The sequence below is a fragment of the Streptopelia decaocto genome, assembly GCF_964273445.1.
Source record: "Streptopelia decaocto genome assembly, chromosome: 1".
NCBI lineage: Eukaryota > Metazoa > Chordata > Aves > Columbiformes > Columbidae > Streptopelia > Streptopelia decaocto.
Window position 1 is genome coordinate 32991565 of NC_138663.1, and position 21877 is coordinate 33013441.

At 39.2% G+C, this 21877-nt stretch overlaps 1 protein-coding gene across 2 annotated transcripts in view; it reads right to left on the minus strand.

Moving 5' to 3' along the window:
• The window catches only part of NELL2 (neural EGFL like 2), a 152785-nt gene that overhangs the window by 114296 nt on the left and 16612 nt on the right, over nucleotides 1-21877 (minus strand). For both annotated transcript variants that reach the window (XM_082043446.1, XM_082043445.1), the window contains exons 3-5: nucleotides 16786-16936; nucleotides 3835-4008; nucleotides 3633-3729 (exon numbers count right to left, since the gene is read on the minus strand). In XM_082043446.1, the coding sequence (XP_081899572.1) occupies nucleotides 3633-3729; nucleotides 3835-4008; nucleotides 16786-16936 (422 nt within the window). The remainder of the gene's footprint in view (nucleotides 1-3632; nucleotides 3730-3834; nucleotides 4009-16785; nucleotides 16937-21877) is intronic.

Genomic DNA, 21877 nt, shown 5'->3' on the forward strand with positions numbered 1-21877 from the left:
CAACCTAAGTGACCTACAGAGAAGAGCAGGTGTCACTGGAGAGCAGCTAAGAGGGTACTTAAGTATCATGCCTACCTTTCCACCTTAACAACAAAGCTATGATCTAGGGCTACTGGATGCTCCTCAGTGCTGCACAAGGAACTCCAGTGATTCAGTCTGGGGTCCCTCACTATAGGAAACGTATTGAGGTGCTTGACAGAGTGCAGAGGTGGGGGATGAAGCTGGTGAGCACAAGTCTTACGAGGAGCAGTTGAGGGAGCTGGGGCTGTTTAGTCTGGAGAAAAGGAGGCTGACGGGAGACCTTATCAGTCTCTACAACTACCTGAAAGGAGGTTGTAGCATGGAGGGTGTTGGTCTCTTTTCCCAAGTAGCAAGTGGTAGGACAAGAAGATATGGCCTCAAGTTGCACTGGGGAAGGTTTAGATTGGATATTAGGAAAAAATTCTTCACAGAGAGGGTGGTGAAACAGTGGAACAGGCTGCCCAGGGAAGTGATGGAGTCACTGTGGAGGTGTTTAAGAGGCATACAGACAAGGCTCTTAGGGACATGGTTTAGTGCTAGAGTTAGGTTATGGTTGGACTCGATCCTAAGGGTCTCTTCAAACCAGAATGATCCTATGATTCTAAGTGAAAAAATAAGTGTGCTTGAGAGAGAGCTTCACATCAGGACTTTCCACAGCACATGTTCTGGAAGTCAGGAGCAAAGACCTCTTTAAAGAGCACACCAAAAACCTCACTGTAATAATTTATCCTCCCTTCCTTCCTTGGAGTCATCAATTTCAAACTCATGTCAACCCAAGTTATGGCATTTTCATTAAAAGGAGGAAAGGCAGGGTCCAACCCATTCAACTTTAAAACTCTCTGAACACATTAGCCAGTATCCAGATCATATAGCTATTAACCGTCAAGTTCCTCCAACTATTTGAGGAGGGTTATTAATCATATAACAACTGTGACATGAGCTGATTCTGCCACTTGCCAGGAGTTCAGGTTCCTTTTTGTTCTCCCAAAATAACAACAGTGAGCTGTAAGATCTACCCCAACTGGTTTCCCAAACCAGAATCTCCTGACAGTACATGAAAGGTTGTGCACAGGCTCCTAAAGAATCTAGGGGTTCAAATTAACACACTACTGGATGCCAGGTACTGAGAGAAGTTACATGGTACCAGAAATCAGATAGCCAGTATTGCTCTCACAGACTTCAGACCTTAAGGTGAAACAAGTACAAATACAACCCAGAGTGAATACATCTCCTGGCACATTGGTTTAGTGTAGCAATATGAGGTCCAAAATCAAATACAGCCAAATAAAATCTTTTTAGAGTGACTAACGATTTACAGTACTTTTATCCCTCTGGACAAGCCATTTAATCACTCAAAGCAGTCCAATTTTTGGAAATAGCTAAGCACTTGGACCTCTCAAAATCAGATCAGTAGGAGTTGTCCCACAGCTAGTGTCTAAAAAGATAGGCTCTCCAAAACACTAGGAAGTTTTGAAAGTCCTCCTCTTCTAAACCAGTGAATCTCCTGTCTTCCATGTCACATTTTTAGATGTGGTTTGACCATTGGTACTATATTATGCTAAAGAAATCACTTAGCACAATATGTTTTAGCTATATCAATGCTCTTTTAACAGCTGTCCATTTCTGTATTTCTGTTAAGCTGGTTTATATTTGTAACTGAGGCAAAATTCTCCACATATTTTAAGTTTATCCTTCTTGAAAAGAAAGAAACAAAAAATACAGTCCACTACTGGAGTACTTATTATTCTACATCTAATGAGCTTCTTCACAGTGAACATGATTTGGCAGAAAGAAGAATATAATCAAGTCAAAAACTGAGAAAGAACAAAAAAAAGGAATATTTTTAAAACTATTAACTATTAATATAAGCATGTACAATAAACAAAGTGTATCTGAGATCAATTTAAGCAGTGTATCAACATTTTCTGATTTTATTCTTGGAGTCAACTGCTTATTTAAGACAGAAATACAATTTTGCATCTTGTTTAACAGACATCCTTGTAGTCTTTTGGAGGAAAGAAAACACAAATTGAAAAATAAAACCAAAGTCATGCTTCAGTTTTCAAATCTGAGTGCCCCACTGGACCTCTGTATTTCATACACAACAAGGACATAAATTAGCATTTAAGTATAGCAAACAGTATTTCAACCTCCAAAAACTGACTTTGGCACAAAAGCACAGAACTTGCTGTGAAAACCATAGTCAAAATGTTTTACACTGAAAAAAAGACTTAGCAGGCCATATTTTAAAAAGTTATTCGGTCTGTGATCAACATCATCAATTCTGTTTTGCAGCAGAAGTAAAAAGATATCTACAAGGAGGAAAACAGGACTATAGTGTCGAAGGGATCCACAGGGATGCCATCATTTGTTAAAGCAGCTCCAGAGAAGACTGAGGCCAAACCACTGATAGGTCCTGTGACCAATGATTGCCACCTAATGGACTCAGAGGAACCAAAATTTACACTCCAGTTCAACACAGCATTCACTTCTTCCATCTTGCTAAACACCAGGTGCTTGCTATATATGTGTGTCAAAGCAGAAGCAGTAAGCAAAAAGGCATGTACAAATATTCTTCCTCTGGGGAAAAAAAACCATTCTCTTCATTGATGCTAGTCATCTCATTCATTTCTGAGCCGAGAAGATATTGTGATGAAATCTGAATCTCATAAAGGCAATGAAACTGGAATTCCCTAGACTGCGGTGTTCTGTGACACGCACAAAAAAGCTATGAAACAGAGCTTGTAGCGAGGAGGGTGTCAGTCTGTTTTCTGAAGTAGCAAGTGATAGGACAAGACAAAATGGTTTCAAGTTGCACTGGGGAGGTTCAGATTTGATATCAGGAAAAATTTCTTCACTGAAAGGACTGTCAGGCATTGGAACAGGCTGCCCAGGGAAACTGGTTGAGTCACCATCACTGGAGGTGTTTAGATGTGAAGATGAGGTTCTTACGGACATGGTTTAGTGCCAGTGTCGGGTTAACAGTTGGACTAAATGATCTTAAAGGTCATTTACCATTACCAGTCTTAGGCTGCTTTTGGCTGCCCTATGCCCTATGCCTATGCACCGAGCCCTATGCATGCAGATCTGCAACTTTTAGTGCAGTCCAGTCTGATGGAAACAGCTCACTGCATCAGATATGCTTATACACAACACTCAGAACTATTATGATTACAGAAGCACAGACTGGTTGAGGTTGGGAGGCACCTCCTAGGATCATCTACTCCAACTCCCCTGCTCAAGCAGCATCAGCCACAGCAGGTTGCCCAGGACGGTGTCCAAATGGCTTTTGAACAGCTCCATATTCATCTTATTCTGACCCACCTCACAACAGAACTGTTCTGTTATGTTCAAATGGAATTTCGGGTGTTTCAGTTTTTGCCTATTAATCTTCAGCCTGTCAGTGGGCACAGCTGGGAAGAGTGTGGATCCCTCATCTTCATTCCCACCACACATTCAGGTATTTATACCCATGGATGAGATTGCCCCTGAGCTTCTCTTCTCTAGGCTGAAGAATTCCAGCTCTCTCAGCTTCTCCTCCTATGAAAGATGCTCCAATCCCTTAATCTTTGTTATTTAAGTTCACTCTTTTCCTTTCAGAGAATGCATACCTTAAAATAACCATGTGCATTATTCCTCTGTCCCAGCCAAAAGGTTGTACCCAAAGGTAAGTCCATGAAGGGCTTCTCCACCACTCTCTCATAAATTCTGAAAAGGAAGGGCAAAACAAAATCCCAAGTTGTCATCAGTTAATTTACTCAGAGCTGGAATGTTCCAAATGTGATAACTTACCAAACAACACTCTTTACTTACTTATTGCAGTCCACATGTAAAATCAAGTGAGAGGCACTGATGGCTAAGGAAAGCCTGTGCCATTTATCATCCGCCAAAATGTATGGGAATACTTCTGTGTGGGAGCGATGACTGCCTGAACGATAATGCAACCTGATTTCATTCCGATGACCACTGCTTTCCAACTCCAGGTACCTGTAACACAAATGTATCATCATGTCATGAACCATTCTTATCAGCACAGCAACATTTTACGTAATACAACTTCTCATTATGATACAGGGACAATTTAAAAGAGAGGGAAAAACAAGCAAGGAGACACAAAGATGAAAGTAGACACTTTCCAGACTTGCACTGCATCCCTCTTAATAACACAGAGCAGCAGGTTCCAACTGTCATGTAAGTACACAAGATCACAAGCCAAATTTTTTTTCTGCTAAGAAACTATTTTTCGTAACACAATATGATTGGAAATATAGCTACCCTATTGTGAATAAATGCTTCATATCCTAAAAGCACAGTAAGGATACTCTGAAGTCATGAATGCATGGAAGACAACACCAAGTTTTGTGATAAGGACGTCATTAATCATTACCAACCAGGGAAGTAAGCAAGAACCAAGACTGGACACTGCTTTGTTTGCTTTTGGATGTACTGTTAACACCCCTTCCATTTTTCACAATGAAATTTCTCTGAAGAAATACAAAAATCGAGAAGCGCTAATTCTTCAGAACAATTTATAATGTCTACCTACCTGCTTTGTTAAATAAGTACGTGTATTGGTGTGTGTGCACATATATTAATATATACGTGTGTGTATATGTACGTACGTATATGCATGTATATATTTATATGCATGGTAAAAATACAGTATTGCAGCTGTACCAAGATAAGTCCACCATACACTAGATTTGCACATTGCAAACACAAGTTTTGCTGGTGAAATTCCAGCAGATCAATTTAAAAATCATCCCATAACTAAACTTGGTACTTAGATAGACCTATTTCTTGTATATCAGACCTCTTCTGGGAACAAGCTTGACAAAACATTTGTCTTTTAAGTACGGTGTTTCTCATTTTTAAGTCCCCCCCTCAAAAAAAATTGCTTTTAAAACAGGAAAGAAAAACAGAAATGCAGATTCTCTAATAATCACATGCAGCCTACAGCTAAAAAGCAAGGAAAATAACACTGTATGTGGCGAGATGCACAACTGAGAGAATGGACAATTCATTTTTGTCTGGTTTTGCTGCTACATCTGCAATCAGGCATGACAGTGGTTTGCAATCTGAGTGCACATGTGTTTTAGGGTGATGTCATTTACTTGAACAAGGTCTCTGTATTAAAGAACAGACAAGAAAATGATTGCAGTTTTCAAGAGCGAAGATGAGACCAAATCAAAACCATCTTGTATGATCATTTTCCCTAGGAGGAGGTTGGGTTCACTGCACATCTTCCTTCACAGTGTTTCACAGTGGAACATGCCTAGCAAGAGCACAATAACAATTACCCTTTGGCAAAACCGGTAAAGGGTAATTTATTCTTCCTTACCAGTATTAACACCGTAGTTCACTAGAGTCAGCAATGTATTTTATAATCTGACATAATTTACCTCCTTGTGGCCCAAAAATAATTTTTGCATTGGCAAGAAGTGTAAACTAATTGAAGGTCTGGCTGGAAAAAAAAATGGGCAATAGTGGCAGGACATCATTCAACTTAATAACCTCCTTCATAACTCAAGCTTCAAGGATAAAAATAAGGTCACTCTCAACCTAAGGAAGAAGTGGAACGTTAGAGAACTGGAGTCCTCCAGCAACTTTTAAGCATCTCCACCCCATTGAAGATACAATCTAGAAGAAGAAAGGGATGGATATGTTGAAATATTATCTCCTGGTAGAACCAAGAGATAGCTCCTGCTCTCTTCAATGAGAGAACTGATGCCAGCACACAAAGATGCAGGCAGGGAACAAACTACACCAGTAGACATACAGTCAGTACAGAAGGTATAAAATGAACAGTCACGTTGCCCCCTTATGCAAGTTAGACAAGGAAATCTCTCAGAATGAAACATGAATTTCCCAATCAAAAGAAGATCGACTGTAAAAAATTCAGGAATTAAGAACTGCTGAGAGAGGTGCCAACATTCAATGACGCTGCAATAAGCGAGGAAAACTTGCTATGCAAAGCTGCACAAAAACTGGGGACACTTGGGGCTTTGTTTTAACTATGATTAACACGCTGTTTTGAGATACACAGGCAATCTCTTTTGTTGTTCCATTTGGTAAACTAAGAAATACATCTACCTTCCAAAGGCTTGATGATTGTTAGAGAAAATGTGCATCAAAATAGAAAAGAAAATAACAGCCATAAGGAGAATTATTAGGAGAATAATTTATGGTTTACTAATAATCTGTAGAGGCTGCAAGAAAAATTAGAAAAGCAAGTGGAATGACAGCTGGAACAATACTCCCTTCAGCCTGAACTAACGCCCTAACACGGAGACACAGGGAAGTGAAAGTTTACCGCTTCCTCTTTATTTTTTTCAAAATACTGTGCTTGCTATTCCACTTTTCTAGATTTGCTTAACTGCTTGGACTTAAATGGCTCTGTCTCAGTCTCATGAGTCTCAAAAGACGGGACAAGCCTCAGCACTGACAGATACGGGTGGAAATCCAAGGTCTACCCCCAGTGAGGCTTCTCATGCCATCTGTGAGGCTGTAACACTTGGGTACATGCTTTCCAAAGGTTTGGAAGAGTCTTTGAGAAAGCAGGCTAAGCATTAACAAATACATCTGGACTTTAAAAATTCATTTATAGTGACAAAAATACACTTCTCTGTATGCTCACGACTACTAATCTTTCGAGAGAGAAAAGAGAGTGATCTTAGTTCCTATAGGACATACTCCCAAAGGACATCATAACTGCATGATACTGCAGTCTTCTCCTAAACAAGAATCTCATTACTGAAAAGTTTCAGGGGAACCCCATCAGCTGAATCACTGTTTTGTCCACATCAGCCCAGCCCAGCCATTGCAGGGAGAGCATCAGCTCAAGAATTCCCGTTACTAACATCACTACTGCCTCTCCTCACAGCTCCAAAGCACTCTTATATGCTGCAAATGGGTCTTGGAGTGAAAAATAAACCATAATGAGAAAGACAGTACAACAGCAGAAGCTGCTTCCCCCTTTACTAATGTCCATGATCTCTGTGGTTGTTTAATCAATACCAGCCTACTTGATTTTAACCCCTTGAAAACCTCACACACTTTGGGTCAAATGGATTTAATTTAGTGGGGAGATGATATGTGTTTAGGTTTACCACCTTTGACATATGGATAAGAAAATGCCAACCTGAAAAAAGGTTGTTACATCTCTGCAGATAAGTCTGTGCAGGCACAACCATTGCAAAGGCAACAGCCAAGGCCACCAAGACGCTCTGCTTGAAAACCATTCAGACAGCAAACCCTGATGTACTGACTAAGGCGGAGCTTATCTTCATATTCCCAGAGGAATTTCAGACAGAAAGCAGCAATGTTTTCTCTGCTGCCCAGCACTCATCCATCATCACTGCTGGATAAGAGTTGAGAGCCAGCAGTTCTGCTCAGCTGTGAAGCTGCTACTGTACGTCCCAGCAAAGGGCACATGGTCTGCAGGAGCCTGGGCAGGACCTGCTCCTCAGGCTGTGACAGACCAGCATGAGGGAGACCGTGGAAGCCAGGAGGTATAGCAAAAAGCTAGAGATGTAGGAGGTAAAACACCAGATGGTTCTGGTATACGTAGTAGCAGCCTTTGAGAAGAGGGACGTACGGCCCTTCCAGCTACAGCCAGCATTGGTAATGCCAAGTCTTTGATGGCTCACTCACGCATTTGGCATCCCCGCTCACACAGCAAATGCACACTGTAGTTGCCCACTCTTACTCCAGGCAATTAATAAAAATCAACTTCCATTTCCAGCATGCAGACAAATGCTTTAGAAGATAAAGGCAAGATATCATGACTGCTGCTTAGGAATTTATTACAGTGTGGGTTGGTGGTTTTGTTTTGTTTTTTTTTTTAACTTTTACAACTCAAATTTTAAGTATAGTATTAAAAGAGTTCTTCACAGCTCTTTGATCTACACCAAGAAGAAAAGGAGAACCAAAAAATTTAAAGACTAGTATGCACTTAAGAAAAAACTTAAAATCTGTATCTCCATTGCTTATAAAAATCTTAATCTGAAGATTTTTTATATGAAAGTCATGACTTTTTTGTTAGGTATAATTACATAAAACATAAAAAAAAAAAAGACATCCTACTCAGTACTCAGTAGACCCTATTTATTGCAAACTATGACTACAATAGCAGTAAGCCATTCTGCTGAGTATAGATTATGAAGATGTAAAAGCAATTCATGCCACACAGCCACCACGTTCAGCAATGTGTTATTTGCTATTTTCCATGGTATGATGACAGGGTAGTCAGGACTGTGAGCCTTATTTTTCTTTTTGAAGTAATGCTAAAGTGTTCTGAAACATTAGCTAAGTGTATTTACTGCTTGGTACACCCCCCAGAACAACATGGCACCCAAATATCCCCAGATGGATTCTAAACACCAAGTGGCAACTGCATGATACCTGTAAAAGACTAGTCCCCACCTCTCACTTTACACTACCACTGGGCCTTACTGGCTTTGCCCTTTTCCCTGACTATCTGGAGCTTCACGTAGGGAGGAGATGACTGTCAGTTTTGCTGGGGAGTGATAAATAAAAAAAACTGGTCTTCATTTCTCTGGTTAAGTTGGTAGCAAGTGCACAGTGGACAGAAAAGCCACTAATTCAGTTTCTGTCCCTTTCTTATGCTGAAAAGTTTTAAAGCAAGCCAATAATGTTATGACATAGGATATCTTTGTTCTAAAATTCTGATCCATTCATTAAAACCAAATCTTTTGATAGAAACAAACATTCTCGCAGCAAGGCTTGTAGGGTCCAGGATTAAACACTTGATAACATGACAGCGAGATAGGTTAAATCTAAGACTCTCTCAAAGACTTTCTCAAATGCTCTTTGTTGCAGTTATTACCTATTTGGAAGCAGAGATCCCTAGTGAAGAGAGGTTGAAATCAGAAGCGAGTATTTCCCATATCAAAACAGAGTACACAAACAATGGGACAGTGAAACCAGTCTCTCGGGTCGACCTGATGAAGCTCTCCCATTATGTAGAATTCATCAGTCAAAAAGAGTAAGTCAGCTCCAAGAGCAACCTAAATTCAGTAAGCTGATCTCAAGTTCTATGCCTATACTAATAAATAAAGCCAGCAAGGCCCATTCCCTGGCCCTGAAGACAAATATTAACACTGGTGCTCCATTACAACTCATACCCATATGGATGCTCTCTCACACTTTCCCTGAAACGGGTAGGCTTTTCCACATTGCCTGTTGCGAACAGTCCCGGGCCAATGCTGCTCTACAAATCGTGCCCCGACATCATCTGCGAGGGTGCTAATTGCAGGAGACAAGACCATGCCAAGGAAGATGGCAATAATTACGCAGAATGGGTAACAGCAGACCCATGCTTCAGCCTGGGCGCTGTTTGGTTTACCAGCACAGCCCTGGCCATGTGCTGCCAACAAAACTTTTTGCTGCATTGAATAGGAGGGGAAAAAAAAATTATGACACTCCTCAGGACACTTGTCTCAGATGGAAGAGAACCAAGTTCAAGTCCCTGCTCCAGATCAGACAGAGCAGAGATTAACAGTGCAAGGAAAATGCTTCTGAAGTACCCAGCAATGAGCTACTGATCATTCTGGCATTTACATTTCTACTGCTGTTTATTTTCTTCTACCACAAAAAAGGTCAACCATTTCGACTTTGTTCCAGTAGGACCACTGTTTATTGCACTGTATAGCTATGAAGGACAGCTGGAGAGGAGGAAGGTGCATTCCTGATGTGGAGACAGAGCCCCATGCTGAGACATGCACAGAGGAACACCTTCCGTATCAGGATGCTCATGGGAGAGAACCACCAGTTTACAGATGCCTGGAAGGGCAGAGAGACATCATCTCTATACCCAATTCTAACTAATTAAGCACGTGGGAGTAAAATGTATGTCAATAAGATCTTGTTTCTATCAACATCTTGCAGCCTCTCATCTGATTTCAGTGTGGCTGCTGTGATCTGGAAGACTTTGCTGGCTTTGAAGGCAAGAACTTACCTCTCACCTGAGAGATCTCTATGCTCACCTCTGTCTTCAAGCTCAACCGTGTCCCTAAATCAGGGTAGCAAAAATCTTGCCTTCCCCCCTGCAGAGTCTGCATAGCTTCTGCTGAGCTTACCACTATGATCCAAGAGTGCCTGGTCAGCACAGGAGCAAGATATCCCAGACCTCCTAATGTTACTGCTGATGACAAGGCAAGGTTCCCAGCCAGCCGTCCCACAGCACTTGCAGGAGCTCAGCAGGAGCTAGAAGCAAAATGTCCCATCAAGCTCCACAAAGCATTCCAAGAACTATTCGCCCAAAAGGTGCTGGCTTGGCCTTGCACAAATTCAGACCTGGTGTCACGGCAAATTATCCATGCCATCTCTGTTCCAAGCTGTGAATATGAAATCAAATTCCCAAACCAAGAAATACATTTTGAAACACAATTCTTGCCTTCGAACAATTGCTCTCATGCCTCCCATCTCTCTCACTAATCCAATGCATTGGATATTTATTGTCATTTTGTTCTATGACACAGCCCCATTAATATCAATTTTGCCTATCCGAAGCTTCCTTTTGTGCTAAAAATCAAGGAGGGAAGAAACTTTCCCAGATCAAACACACTAAAACCAAATGGTATAAACCATCCCTCTCACTCTTTTTCTTGACAAAGTTTCTCCACAGAGAGCAAGAGAACTGCAAATACAATAAACAACTTTCCAATATATATATATTAGTAAAAGCAAAAGCCAGTTTCAACCTAACTCCTCACATTTTCTACTCTGACAGAATACAGATTTCTTTGTTATTATTTGTTAACAGAAACCCTTTCAAACAATAGTAGAAGAATAATGGTATCTGTCAAAACTCACATTTCAACTATTCCAGTGGTGGTTTTCAGTGTCATAGGCAGGGACAAGTCTTTTGTCTCGTATTCAAGTAGATCTGTCACTAGTCTCAATGCAAACTCCAGGCTCACAGGAGCACTTTGTAATAAGTTCTTGACCAAATCACCCTGGATTAGTTGGCGCTACGATGATTTACATCGGCAGACAGGTTCACTTGACTTGATTTAACAGAAATTACAGGAAGTTAGTTTTAAGGCAAGTGCATTACAGGAATTTACATCCTAAAGGCTATTTTTTGTTGTTTTTTTTGGGTCAGGAACTGTAAACTAAACTGAAGCAAAAAAAAATTCCAGGCAATAGTGACAAGGCATCAATCAATTTAATGACATCCCTTATAAACAACACTTAAAGAAACAGATCACTCCCAATTTTATGAGGACATTAAACTGAACACAATACAAATTGCTGCTTTTCCAACTATCCACTCAGGGATAGAAATCAATCTCTCAAACCAAGAGAAACACGGAGCCTGCCTCTTTTGAGACACAGGCAAGAGCCCAGTCAAACCATCAGTAGCTACAGAGAATGCTTTCTCCCACAGAATCTTCTCACACACTAGAAAGAGAGTGAATGAATGTAAGAAAGTGCTTTTTTTGACACCTTTGATGGAACATGCAAACTGCATCAGAAGAAGAGGTGGCTGACACCATAGGAGATTTAAATTGCTAGAGGAAGTCAATTCAAAAGCAATTGATGGTTATGAACAAATTTAAGAGCGTTCATAATTGTCAGAATAGTGGGAAACAGCAACTAAGATTTGCAACCAAAAAAAATAAAATACAGAACACTACAACTCTCCACTCTTCCAAAAAAGAACAGCACAGAGTGGTTTATAAACCAGAAATAAGCTACTACTTCTTTTGGCAAAGGGAACAGCCACATACAGCTTTAATGCTTGAAAATTAATTCCATGTTACTCTTACCTAATGTCTACTCTGCAAGTTATTGCTGGGGAGAGGGAGAGAGCCTCTCAAATAAAACCAACAGTATTGGTTTAAGCAGTAAATATTGAAAGTTTTTCTCAGCGTAAGGCATTTGCAGCAGATTTTGTGGTGTCAGAGAGGAGACTTCATACTGCAATCCAGAAATACAGACACTTGTACATCAAGAGCAGAGAACATACAGTTCCATCACTATTTTAATACTACGGTCAAATGATAGAACAAAATTTATGCACCAGGAGTTCACCTCTAGCAACTTATCTCCTTGTACAGCTAAATCTGCAAGAGAGAGAACTTGTCTCAGGTAATTTCCTTCTAGACACAGAAAGAGGTCTGAAACTGCTGCACAGTACTGCCCATTTGACAGCAAAAAAAAAAAAAAAAAAAAAAATCACAAGACACCAACAGCTGTAAAAACAAATGCTAAGTAAGGCAGATATTGAATAAATTAGTAGAGATACACAATTAAGTGTAGGGAATGCCCATTCACAAAATTTTATTAATTTCAGTGCTCCATCTCAGGATATAAAAAGCGTTAACTTAGGGAAAGAATGGTTAAACTACAATCCAATGATTTCATCCTTTAAGGGTCCTAATACGCAGTATCTCAAGAGACATGAATATAACATTAGTTGCATAAAGCCATCTAACCACAAAGAGAGGAAAAAGCTTTATTACATCACTCCACTGTTGCCAGTTAAATGAAAATATGATGGAATCGTGAGACCTAACATATATTACAACCCCATTGCAGATTAAAATCATCTCTGCTGATGATTTGCTGCTTCCATCAAGAAGCAGCAAAGACAAATTCAGAAGGGAAATGAGGAGGATAATACAGCTTAAACTGAAGGCTGAGAGCAAGCACACAGCAATCAGTGTATAACAGTGCTTCTACTTGGACTTAATGCATTACTTCATTAATGTAATTCAAAATATTTACCTCATTACTGTAAAGTACAATGCATTTTAGACAGGGCACTCTATGTGGTCAAGGTGATGCTCTCAAGTTAAGAAAACATTTGTAACTTCTATCTTTCAGAAATATGCCATACCTAAATTTGCCCAGAAATATGCATTCAGCTGCCTGAAGCTCATCTGAACAACCATGGATGTGCAACTTGGATTCTCTGATATCACAGGAGTTTTCTTGGAAGTATCACCTGCAATGTACCCAGAACTACCACTGCCTGAACACCTCGGACTCTATAGTCACTAGGGAAAAAAAGCAATCCCTGTGCACAAATATGAAAAAAATTAGAAAAGGATAGTTACAGGTATAATTTCAGATTCCTTAAGATCAGTTTTACAATATTTTAATATATTAAATACTAAAGAAAAACATAATCATTACAAAAGGCAAAGACAGCTTTCACAGTCAACAAGAAAAAGAAAAATAAAAGCATTTAATAGAGCAGTGAAAGATTATTATATCTGCAGAAAATCCTTTCAGGAATCACTTTTTGTGGTGACAGCAACAGCCCAGCCCCAGCAAATGTCCAAGCCTCAGATTTACATGGAGAACTTCTGCATCTCTCTGATAGCCCAGGGACACATGACATTAGAGGGGAAACTTTGGAGAGCAGTCCTGTCAGCTTCTTAAGACTCAAAGCCTTAAGCAGCTGCATGACCTTGTCTCAGTGGAAGTATTCATTTTTTATGTTTCTCAAAAGGGAATCAGAAAAAAAATACCTAGACAACACAGTCTAAGTCAGTAAACTCTGAATCATTAAACTATTTTAAGTAAGTAGTTTTAAAGAAAATTATAAAAATAACACCAGTAACTGCAATTTAGGAAATGTTCTCAATTGTTGTAAATTAGCATATTTGCACCGAAGTCTCTAGACCTATTGAAGAGAGGATGAGTTTTTACACTATTTTAAAAAAGGCATAAAATATTTCTCAAGCTACTGAATAACAGAACATACATTTTACCACTTTTTTCAACAAACATTTTGATTTTTTGATGCCCTAGAAATTCTTCTACCCTAGAACCATTAGGGGTTATGAAACCGCTGTAAATTAAGATGTGAAAAGTTACTTGAGTGATGACTGATTAAATCCTTCCGTTACTGCCACCTCCAGCCTTCCTCACCATCATTGTACTCCCTCACCACTGAAAAGCAAGAGCTTTCAATTAAGAAATTAATTGTGTGATTCAATCACACAATTCAGCAGAGAAGCTATACAAGGCTGAAGCTGGTGCAAAGGAGTGGAGTCAGGTCTGGCATTGCTCCTTCTCCTTCCAACTGTGATGACTGCTCCGACAAAGAGTTCATTAGAAGTTGTTAAAGAACTACAAGACTGTTACAATCAAGTCCCTGGACAGAAGTGGACAAGGTCAGAGAAATGGAAATCCATGACTGAAGAAGCAGTTATTTAATTTAATTGTTTAATTTAACCTATCCAAATGCTTCCTTTTAATTCATATTAATACGTTTGCTTGTCTTTACTGCCATTCATCATAAAAGAAAATAAAAACCATCACAGATACTAAAGACAATTGAGATGCTAGCCCAATTTCAGTATTATCAACACCCCAGTCAGCCCTCATTTTAGCACCAATTAATTTAAACAAACACTACTATAGCACACAGACAATATTCTTTATATCCTAGGACAGAATAGACCACAATGTGTTTAATAAAAGTTTAAGGGTACATCTAGCTTAATAGCCACAAGTTCCTTCTGGTCATGCTCTTGTTGAGACTGATTTTACACCGGCTGAGGCTAACAAAGGTTTTCTCTGACTATAAGTGGATCAGATTGGGCCTAACATATTTGAAAAAAAATCTTCAAGTTTCTTTTTCATTAGATTACCTAATCCTCTCTCAAAGAATGTGATAAAATATTCACAAGTAGATTGTTCTTTAGCTGTTTCATCCAAAACTGACCTAATGAGTGACTCTATTGGCCTAAAGAATCTAGAAGGTTTTTCTTCCTCTTTGATTATCCAAAGGTTCAGATGGAGACCCCAAAAAAACAAAGCCTTTTACAAGCATATTTTATATGGGCATAGGCAGATGACATGGATGAACCAGATTCAAATCTGATAAGCAGCATTATATTTGTACAACCATGCAACCTGGACACCAACACTGCTCTAACCTTTTCTTTTCTTTGCTATGACTGGATAGAATCGATTTAATGTTTTCTTATTCCCATAAGACTAACAACAGGTCTAGATGCCAAGCCTTACTCCCTTCAAGAATTAATTATTTTCCCAAACAACATCACAAATTCTTCTGCAATCCTCCAATGAAAGTTCATTGCACATTATTTTTTGTATTTTTATCACTCTTTATGTTCACTAAGTAACAGTGTTTTCTCCCAGTTGGCCATTCTCCAAGTTATTGTTTGTCAAGCTTCGCTCAGTTATACACTACACTTTCTTTTTTTAAATCTCCTATGGCATGTATTTTTCTTCATGCAAGCCCTGAGGCCAGGAACGGTTTTTTAGGAAATAATGCCTCCTTTCAGAGAGGCTATGCTTATTCTTTTTTCCAGAGTCTAAGAGTTTCACATGGGCAATCTCTTTGCACGCTTTGGCAGCTATTTTGGTACATGAAGGCTCCATCTCCAATTTTGAAATATTGAAATTTACATTTTTTTATATTTATATTTTTTAGTCCTATCAGTAGCCCAACCAATCTATGTTCTTCCTACAAATGCAGAAACAAGCTTTGTCAGGGCACAGCTGTCACTGCAGACCTACTCTTTCATTTGAGACAAAATAAAACTCTTCCACCTGGGATGATTTGCACATATGGTGGTACAGTCTGAGTTCAAAACTCAAAAATCACAGCCACCCAGTTCTGTCCCTTGCACATCACTCCTGCAGATAAGAAGTATGTAACAGTTAACAGAAGTCCCTTAGCTCTTCTATGATGTTACATCAGCAAACATCATCCAGCAGGCACTCAAACATCCCCTTGCAATGTTTGAAGTTGCTTTTATAAACTTCACATAATGATCCTTCAAAATGTTTTCCATTTTTTTTCTCCTTCCTGTTTGTTTTTGTTTGGTTGAGGTTTTTTGTTTGGTTTGCTTTTGGTTTTGTTTTTCATAAGTGAATTGCAGAAGATGGGGCCTCTGAGAAATAGAATAAAGCAGAAAATAATTTATGCCATGCCTGCTAATGAAAACTTGTACACTCATGAAAAAGAAACAAATATTTTGCTTTGCCTGAATATCTCTTGTTACTTTTTCTTTTCTATTTTGTAGTGAGACTATCGAGAAAGAATTATGGGATTGTACAAAGTAACCTATGAACCTAAAGCAGAGATCATCTGTTGCTTGTGCTATTGACTGCTTAAAAAGTGCACATTTTAAAACTCCTTTTTACTCTGTCACAGAATCACAGGGCAGTTATCTTTAATAGCCATTACTCAGACAGATACATAACGATATCTTATTTCTCTAGTAGTCATTATCCTATCAAATGAATAATCCTTAAACGTTCTGTGTCATTCACTTTAGTTTTTTAAGGCTGACAAACAACATTTTGAGTAAAGCGTTCTGCCATTCATGGGAGGTGTAAGCCCGTAAGTGGAGGATTTTTTTGCTTTTTTTAAACTGCTTGCGGTGTTAAAAACCAGCTGGTGAAGAGGTAGACATACAGGGCCAGGCTTTGTGAATCAGTGTAGCTACTCTGACATGACAGCTTTACACCAGCTGAGCATCTGGTCCTCATGGTTATGAATGAAAAAAGAAAACTGGCTTTTCACGCCCTTTGTGGCAAGAGACATTTAAAGAGTAACAGCTGTTCCACCTTCCCTTGGCTGATTTGGACTTGTGATTTTTTCATGAAACTGCACATTATGCCTACCCAAACACTATAAATATTTGTAAATGGCCTGCCACACAAGAGTTTTGCCCCAATTTACGTTCAATTTTTGACTGCATAAATGCATATACTTTCAATAACTAGCATACAAGTAGCAGCACTTACCTGTGATCTAAATGATGAATAGAGAGAATAACCCCTGAATTCAAATGGGCTTGTTTTAAGGTCACCAGGATTGTGAATTCATATTTATTTCTTAACTTCTGAAAAAATATTTCAGCTGTTTCTGGAGATGCCTTTACACTTCTTGAAGTATCTAAAAAAAACCAAAAAGGTAAAAAACACTCGGTATAAAGTCTTACTTTACTTTACAGCCTCAACTCAAAGAGCTTACAAAATAACAAGCTACTTCTGGCATTTTAAACATCATATTTTACATGCAAGGGAACCTTTTCAATGGAAAAGAACACATTTTCTAGGACACCTATTCCGTTCTGCATGTGGGGGGTGATATTGTTTTTAATGCAGAATCATAACTCCTCTACTTTCCCAGTGGATGGCCAGATGGTACCTTTAATATCTTGCCGAAAATATGGACTCTGTAACAGTGAAGCACAGAGTGACAACACTGGAAATGAGCCTAAGCTGTGAAGCACAACCCAAACAACTTTTTAATGACTTCTACAAAAATGTTATGCTTAATAGCTATGCAAAATTAATATTTTTTTAAAAAAAAAAAAAGCAGCATCTCTTTAGGGACAATTTGCTAAGCTTGAAGTAACACTTATAAATTAACTTAAAAACTCACTATCTTTCAAACTATATCCTTGCTAATTAATCACTATATACTGCAGTTGTGCAGTATGTTGCTGCTGCTTCTTGCATACGATGTCATGAACATTTGTTAGAGTAACTGCGCACACACAATCAAGACTTTGCTTTTAAAAACCCACACTCAACCAAGACTAAAGCAATATTTCTGCTTAATTTGCATGGAACATGCATAGTAAATAAAAAGATTGAACCTTAAGCCCTCTGGAGACATAATTCACAAAATAAGATATCAAATACTAGAAAAACAATCCCCAAGGTTTTCCGTAATACATTATACTGGAAAAAAATAATATATATTTTTAATGCACAAAATCAATTCATTAGCTTGTATAATCAACTGTGTAAGAACTAAATCAATTCACATGCTTCTTCTCATTGCAATTTGACCATCCTGCTCTACCTCAGGGACAGCAACAGCAGCAGAGGGCTACCTGCAATAACAACAGTGATTTTCTTCTGCTAGTGCTGGAGCTGAGCTCTCAAGTAAGCTTAGCTGTTCAGAAAACAAGGTTTATTCTTCAAGCTGTACCTATAAAAGTGCTAGTCTATTAACAGCAAACAGTTTATTGTGGTTTATGGACCAGGAATATTTTTTAGTATGTGTTTAAGAAATACAACAACCTGCACAACCCTGAAGTCCTAACCAAGCTCCTGCACAGTGTCACACCAAACTGAATTCCATTTTTTTTTTTTTTAACAAAGGTGAATCTAAAAGACACACACACACACAACCACATCTTTTAAAGCTTTTTTTGTGAAACTTCACATCTTTTTTTATTGTGGATTGTGTAACTCACTGTAGCAGAAATCCATGGTATTTTAATGGAATTGTTAATTAATCATAAGGCAACTCAAATACAATTGCATCAAAGTGTTCATTTTTAGCCATGGGACACCAACAGAGCGGAATGACATAGGTTTGCATGCTGGAAGATAGTTTAACTGCATTAACGATTTCAAGCAATATAAACAATCTACTCCCAAGAGACAGAGCAGAGGAAGGACACACAGGAACATGTTCTCTAATCACAATCAGAGGATCCTCACGCGCTGCAGTTCTCACCGCAGATTTCCTACCAAGATCTAGACAAACACAGGAAAATACAGACACGGAACCCACTTAAAAGCCTACAGAGTCCAATTCCAAGATGCAAAGCACATCCTTCAACCCTGTTTGCCATGGAGGGGAGCTGGGTTGCTCAGCTTAGAAAACCCAGCCAACATTTTCCACTGCAGGTTCATAATCATTAGAGCATTTACAGAGTCTCTTTTGGGGCCAATGAACACATTACATGTTTACACCAAAATGAGTTTACATTTTACATGTTTACACTGAACCTTTTACATTTCTTTCAAACTTTCTTGGTAGAGAAGTATCACTGCGACTTCAGTAGATGATATAGAAACCAAGCCTATAGAGTATACAGCCTATGCTTTTTCAGACACATTAATTCAGGCTGATTCCCCCTCACCTGAAACATCGTGGGAGTTGCCAGGAGGAAAGGGAAGGGTGGAGAAAAAACACTCTGAAGATGATTTCCACATCATCTCTCAGCTCCCTGCCATTCAAACAGGGCTGATAAAGCACACATCCACATGAACGTGACAGTGAAGAAGCTGCATAGGTCCTTCATCCAACAGTGTCTGGTCACTTCAATCTCACTCTGATTAAAGAGTGAGCACCCAGAAATCCATAGTATAGAGGCATTAAGGTATTGAATAGATACTATCTGTTTCCATGGATGCATATTGGAGTTGGACACACAATATTTGTAATTTAATATGGAAGTAGGAAAAGAAGAGCGCTGGAGAGAAAAACAGTCAAGCGAGACAAAAAACAAGAAAATTATGCCAGAATTGCGGGAAATAATAGAATTGCAGAAAATTCCCTGGCTCTTCTTGTTCTGGTTGCATTGTCTCCAACGGATTTCTCTCAGGTTTCCCTTACAACAATGAAATGGTAGTAAAAAGGAAGATGCGGAACAACTACCTTTTCCAAGAATCCAGATTTTCCCTGCCTAGCTCCAAATCCTGGAAGATGCTAGGGTGCTTCTCTCAGTTATCCTCTGGTTTATCTCACTACATCATACCTAGTTTTAACTGCTATCACATCCTACCAGTGGAAATCATAAATGCTCTATGCTGGAAGTGGAAAAGAGTCAACGGAGACCACGCTTATTTAACAAAAATAAAATTCAATTAGAAAGAAATATTAATTCTACCAAATTCCTATTATTTTCTCATTAACAACCGATGAAAGAAAGCGTATGCGTATCACCCCTATCATTATACAAGGCCAGTTCCAATTGCACATAAATCATTATCTCTCCCTCCCACACACACTTTTATTCTACCTGGAGCTATTGGGATGCAAACACTACACTACAGCTGGCCTGTGCTTCAGCAAGGGAACAAACCCTCATGGTCACCTGGAGCTCTCCAGAGCCCTCCCCGTCATCACTGCTGCACTGAGAGAGTTATAATCATTCTTCATGGCCTTAAAACTCTTCTCATATACAGACAAAATTATCAAGACCTGATTAGATCATGCTGGAAGTCTATATATAAAGATTATCACCACATTAACTGCTAGAGTATTAAATTGCCAAAACACATGGCCATTCAGTTTTGGTACTACAAATAGGTCAGTTCATACTTGCTGTACCAAAGAGCTATACAACCTTTTGAATTACTGCTACTCTGATGAAGCACAGCACCCTTTGCTCAGGGCAGGCACCAGGTGGATTTCTTAAAGAAAGACCACTGAAAGGTCCTTGATCCATTAGATCCATTCTTTTTAGACTAACACAACAGTGCAAATCCCTCATTCCAACTGCCTTTGAAAATCAGCAGTAGGTGCTTGACAGATCACCAGCTGGGCTCAATAAATACTGATTCAGGCTTGTTCTTGACATTTGGCTTCTAGTAATCATTTTAAGATCCAAGGAAAATAGTTTACTGGAACTGGACTTCTTCCATAATAGCTTGGAAAATCAAACTGGTATATCTCAGATAATAATTTGTGGTTTCTCAACAGTTACATAAAAACCTCATACTGTGAACGTTTCTAATACACAAAACCAAAGGCATAAATCTTTTCATATTAGACTGCAATAATGAGATAACTATCAGTTTGAGTGAGAAATTTGCCTCTAGCCATGATACATATATGTTGGGTTTACTTTCCTAGAATACTGCATGTGTTTATTTCAACCACACAATAACTCACAAACCCATAGTGTCAACACTCCTTTTTTAATTTACAGAAGAACAAAGTTCAAAGTGACAATGAAACAAACAAAAATCCAAACTCAAAGCATGTCATACTCCTCACTCAAGTCAAAGGTTATAGCATGGAAATGACTTTAGAAGGAATAATAGCACGCAGTAACACATGCAGCTGTTTCAAAACATGCAAGGTAGCAAAGTACTGAAAACAACACAACGGACTGGGGGAAGTGAGAATTATTGTAACTCATACCATGGCTGGCAATTACAACAATTTACAAGGACAAACAGTAGGTTGTGGTCAACCTTCAGGTGCAACATCTAGGGATGAGGTGATCAGGTGTCCACAGGCACAGATAACCAAGTCTTTTAAGACCTAACATTGTAAAGCAATCTGAAAACCCAGTGAAGAAAACCACTGGCCATAAGACCTGCAGCCCTTCAGAGGACAAACTTGGTGGCTGCCTCCACCTCGCACTTGCAACAGCCATCACAACCAGGCAACATTTTCCCTCTTTGAGACAATCTGCAGAGCTTTGCAGCAAACACCAAAGCCACACAAGTGTCTCCTAGAGATGTCAAGTGCAGACACTGTCATCTCCTTCATGCTCGTGAGATTGTAATTACTACAGTATAACCAAGACAGTAAGTCTAACCTTCAATAGTAATCACTCCACAGGTTCAAAGGCACTTCTACCCATCTAAACTGCTGCTGAAGAAAGATGCGGTTCTACCCTTTGCTCTGCCAACAGCCTTTAATTCCTTCTCCTCATCCCTATGGTGACAACTGCATTCAGGCAAACATATGAGGAACCCTATCTGGCAACCAATCCAGCTATTACTAGCTAAGGTCCCACTCCACCAAAGAAAAAAAAAAGGTGTTGGAAGCAGCCATGAACAAGTCACCGGAGGTGAGCAGGAAAACTTCCATGCACAGCACCAGCAACGTACTAAAATGCACAGTGGAAAGACCAGATGCAAATGCGGGTTAGGACCAGCCATTCATTACAGATGTTTTCCAGTCCACGATATAAACAGTTATTAAACGGAAGGGATAACTTGTCTTAGCAAAGGGTGTGCTCTTGAGTTTCTGAAGTGCATCTAAAGCTAAACACACGGTGTGAACTGAATTATAAAAAACTCCTGCAGAAGGGTCTTTGAAGGAGGGATTCTGATTAATTGAGCTCCATATTTT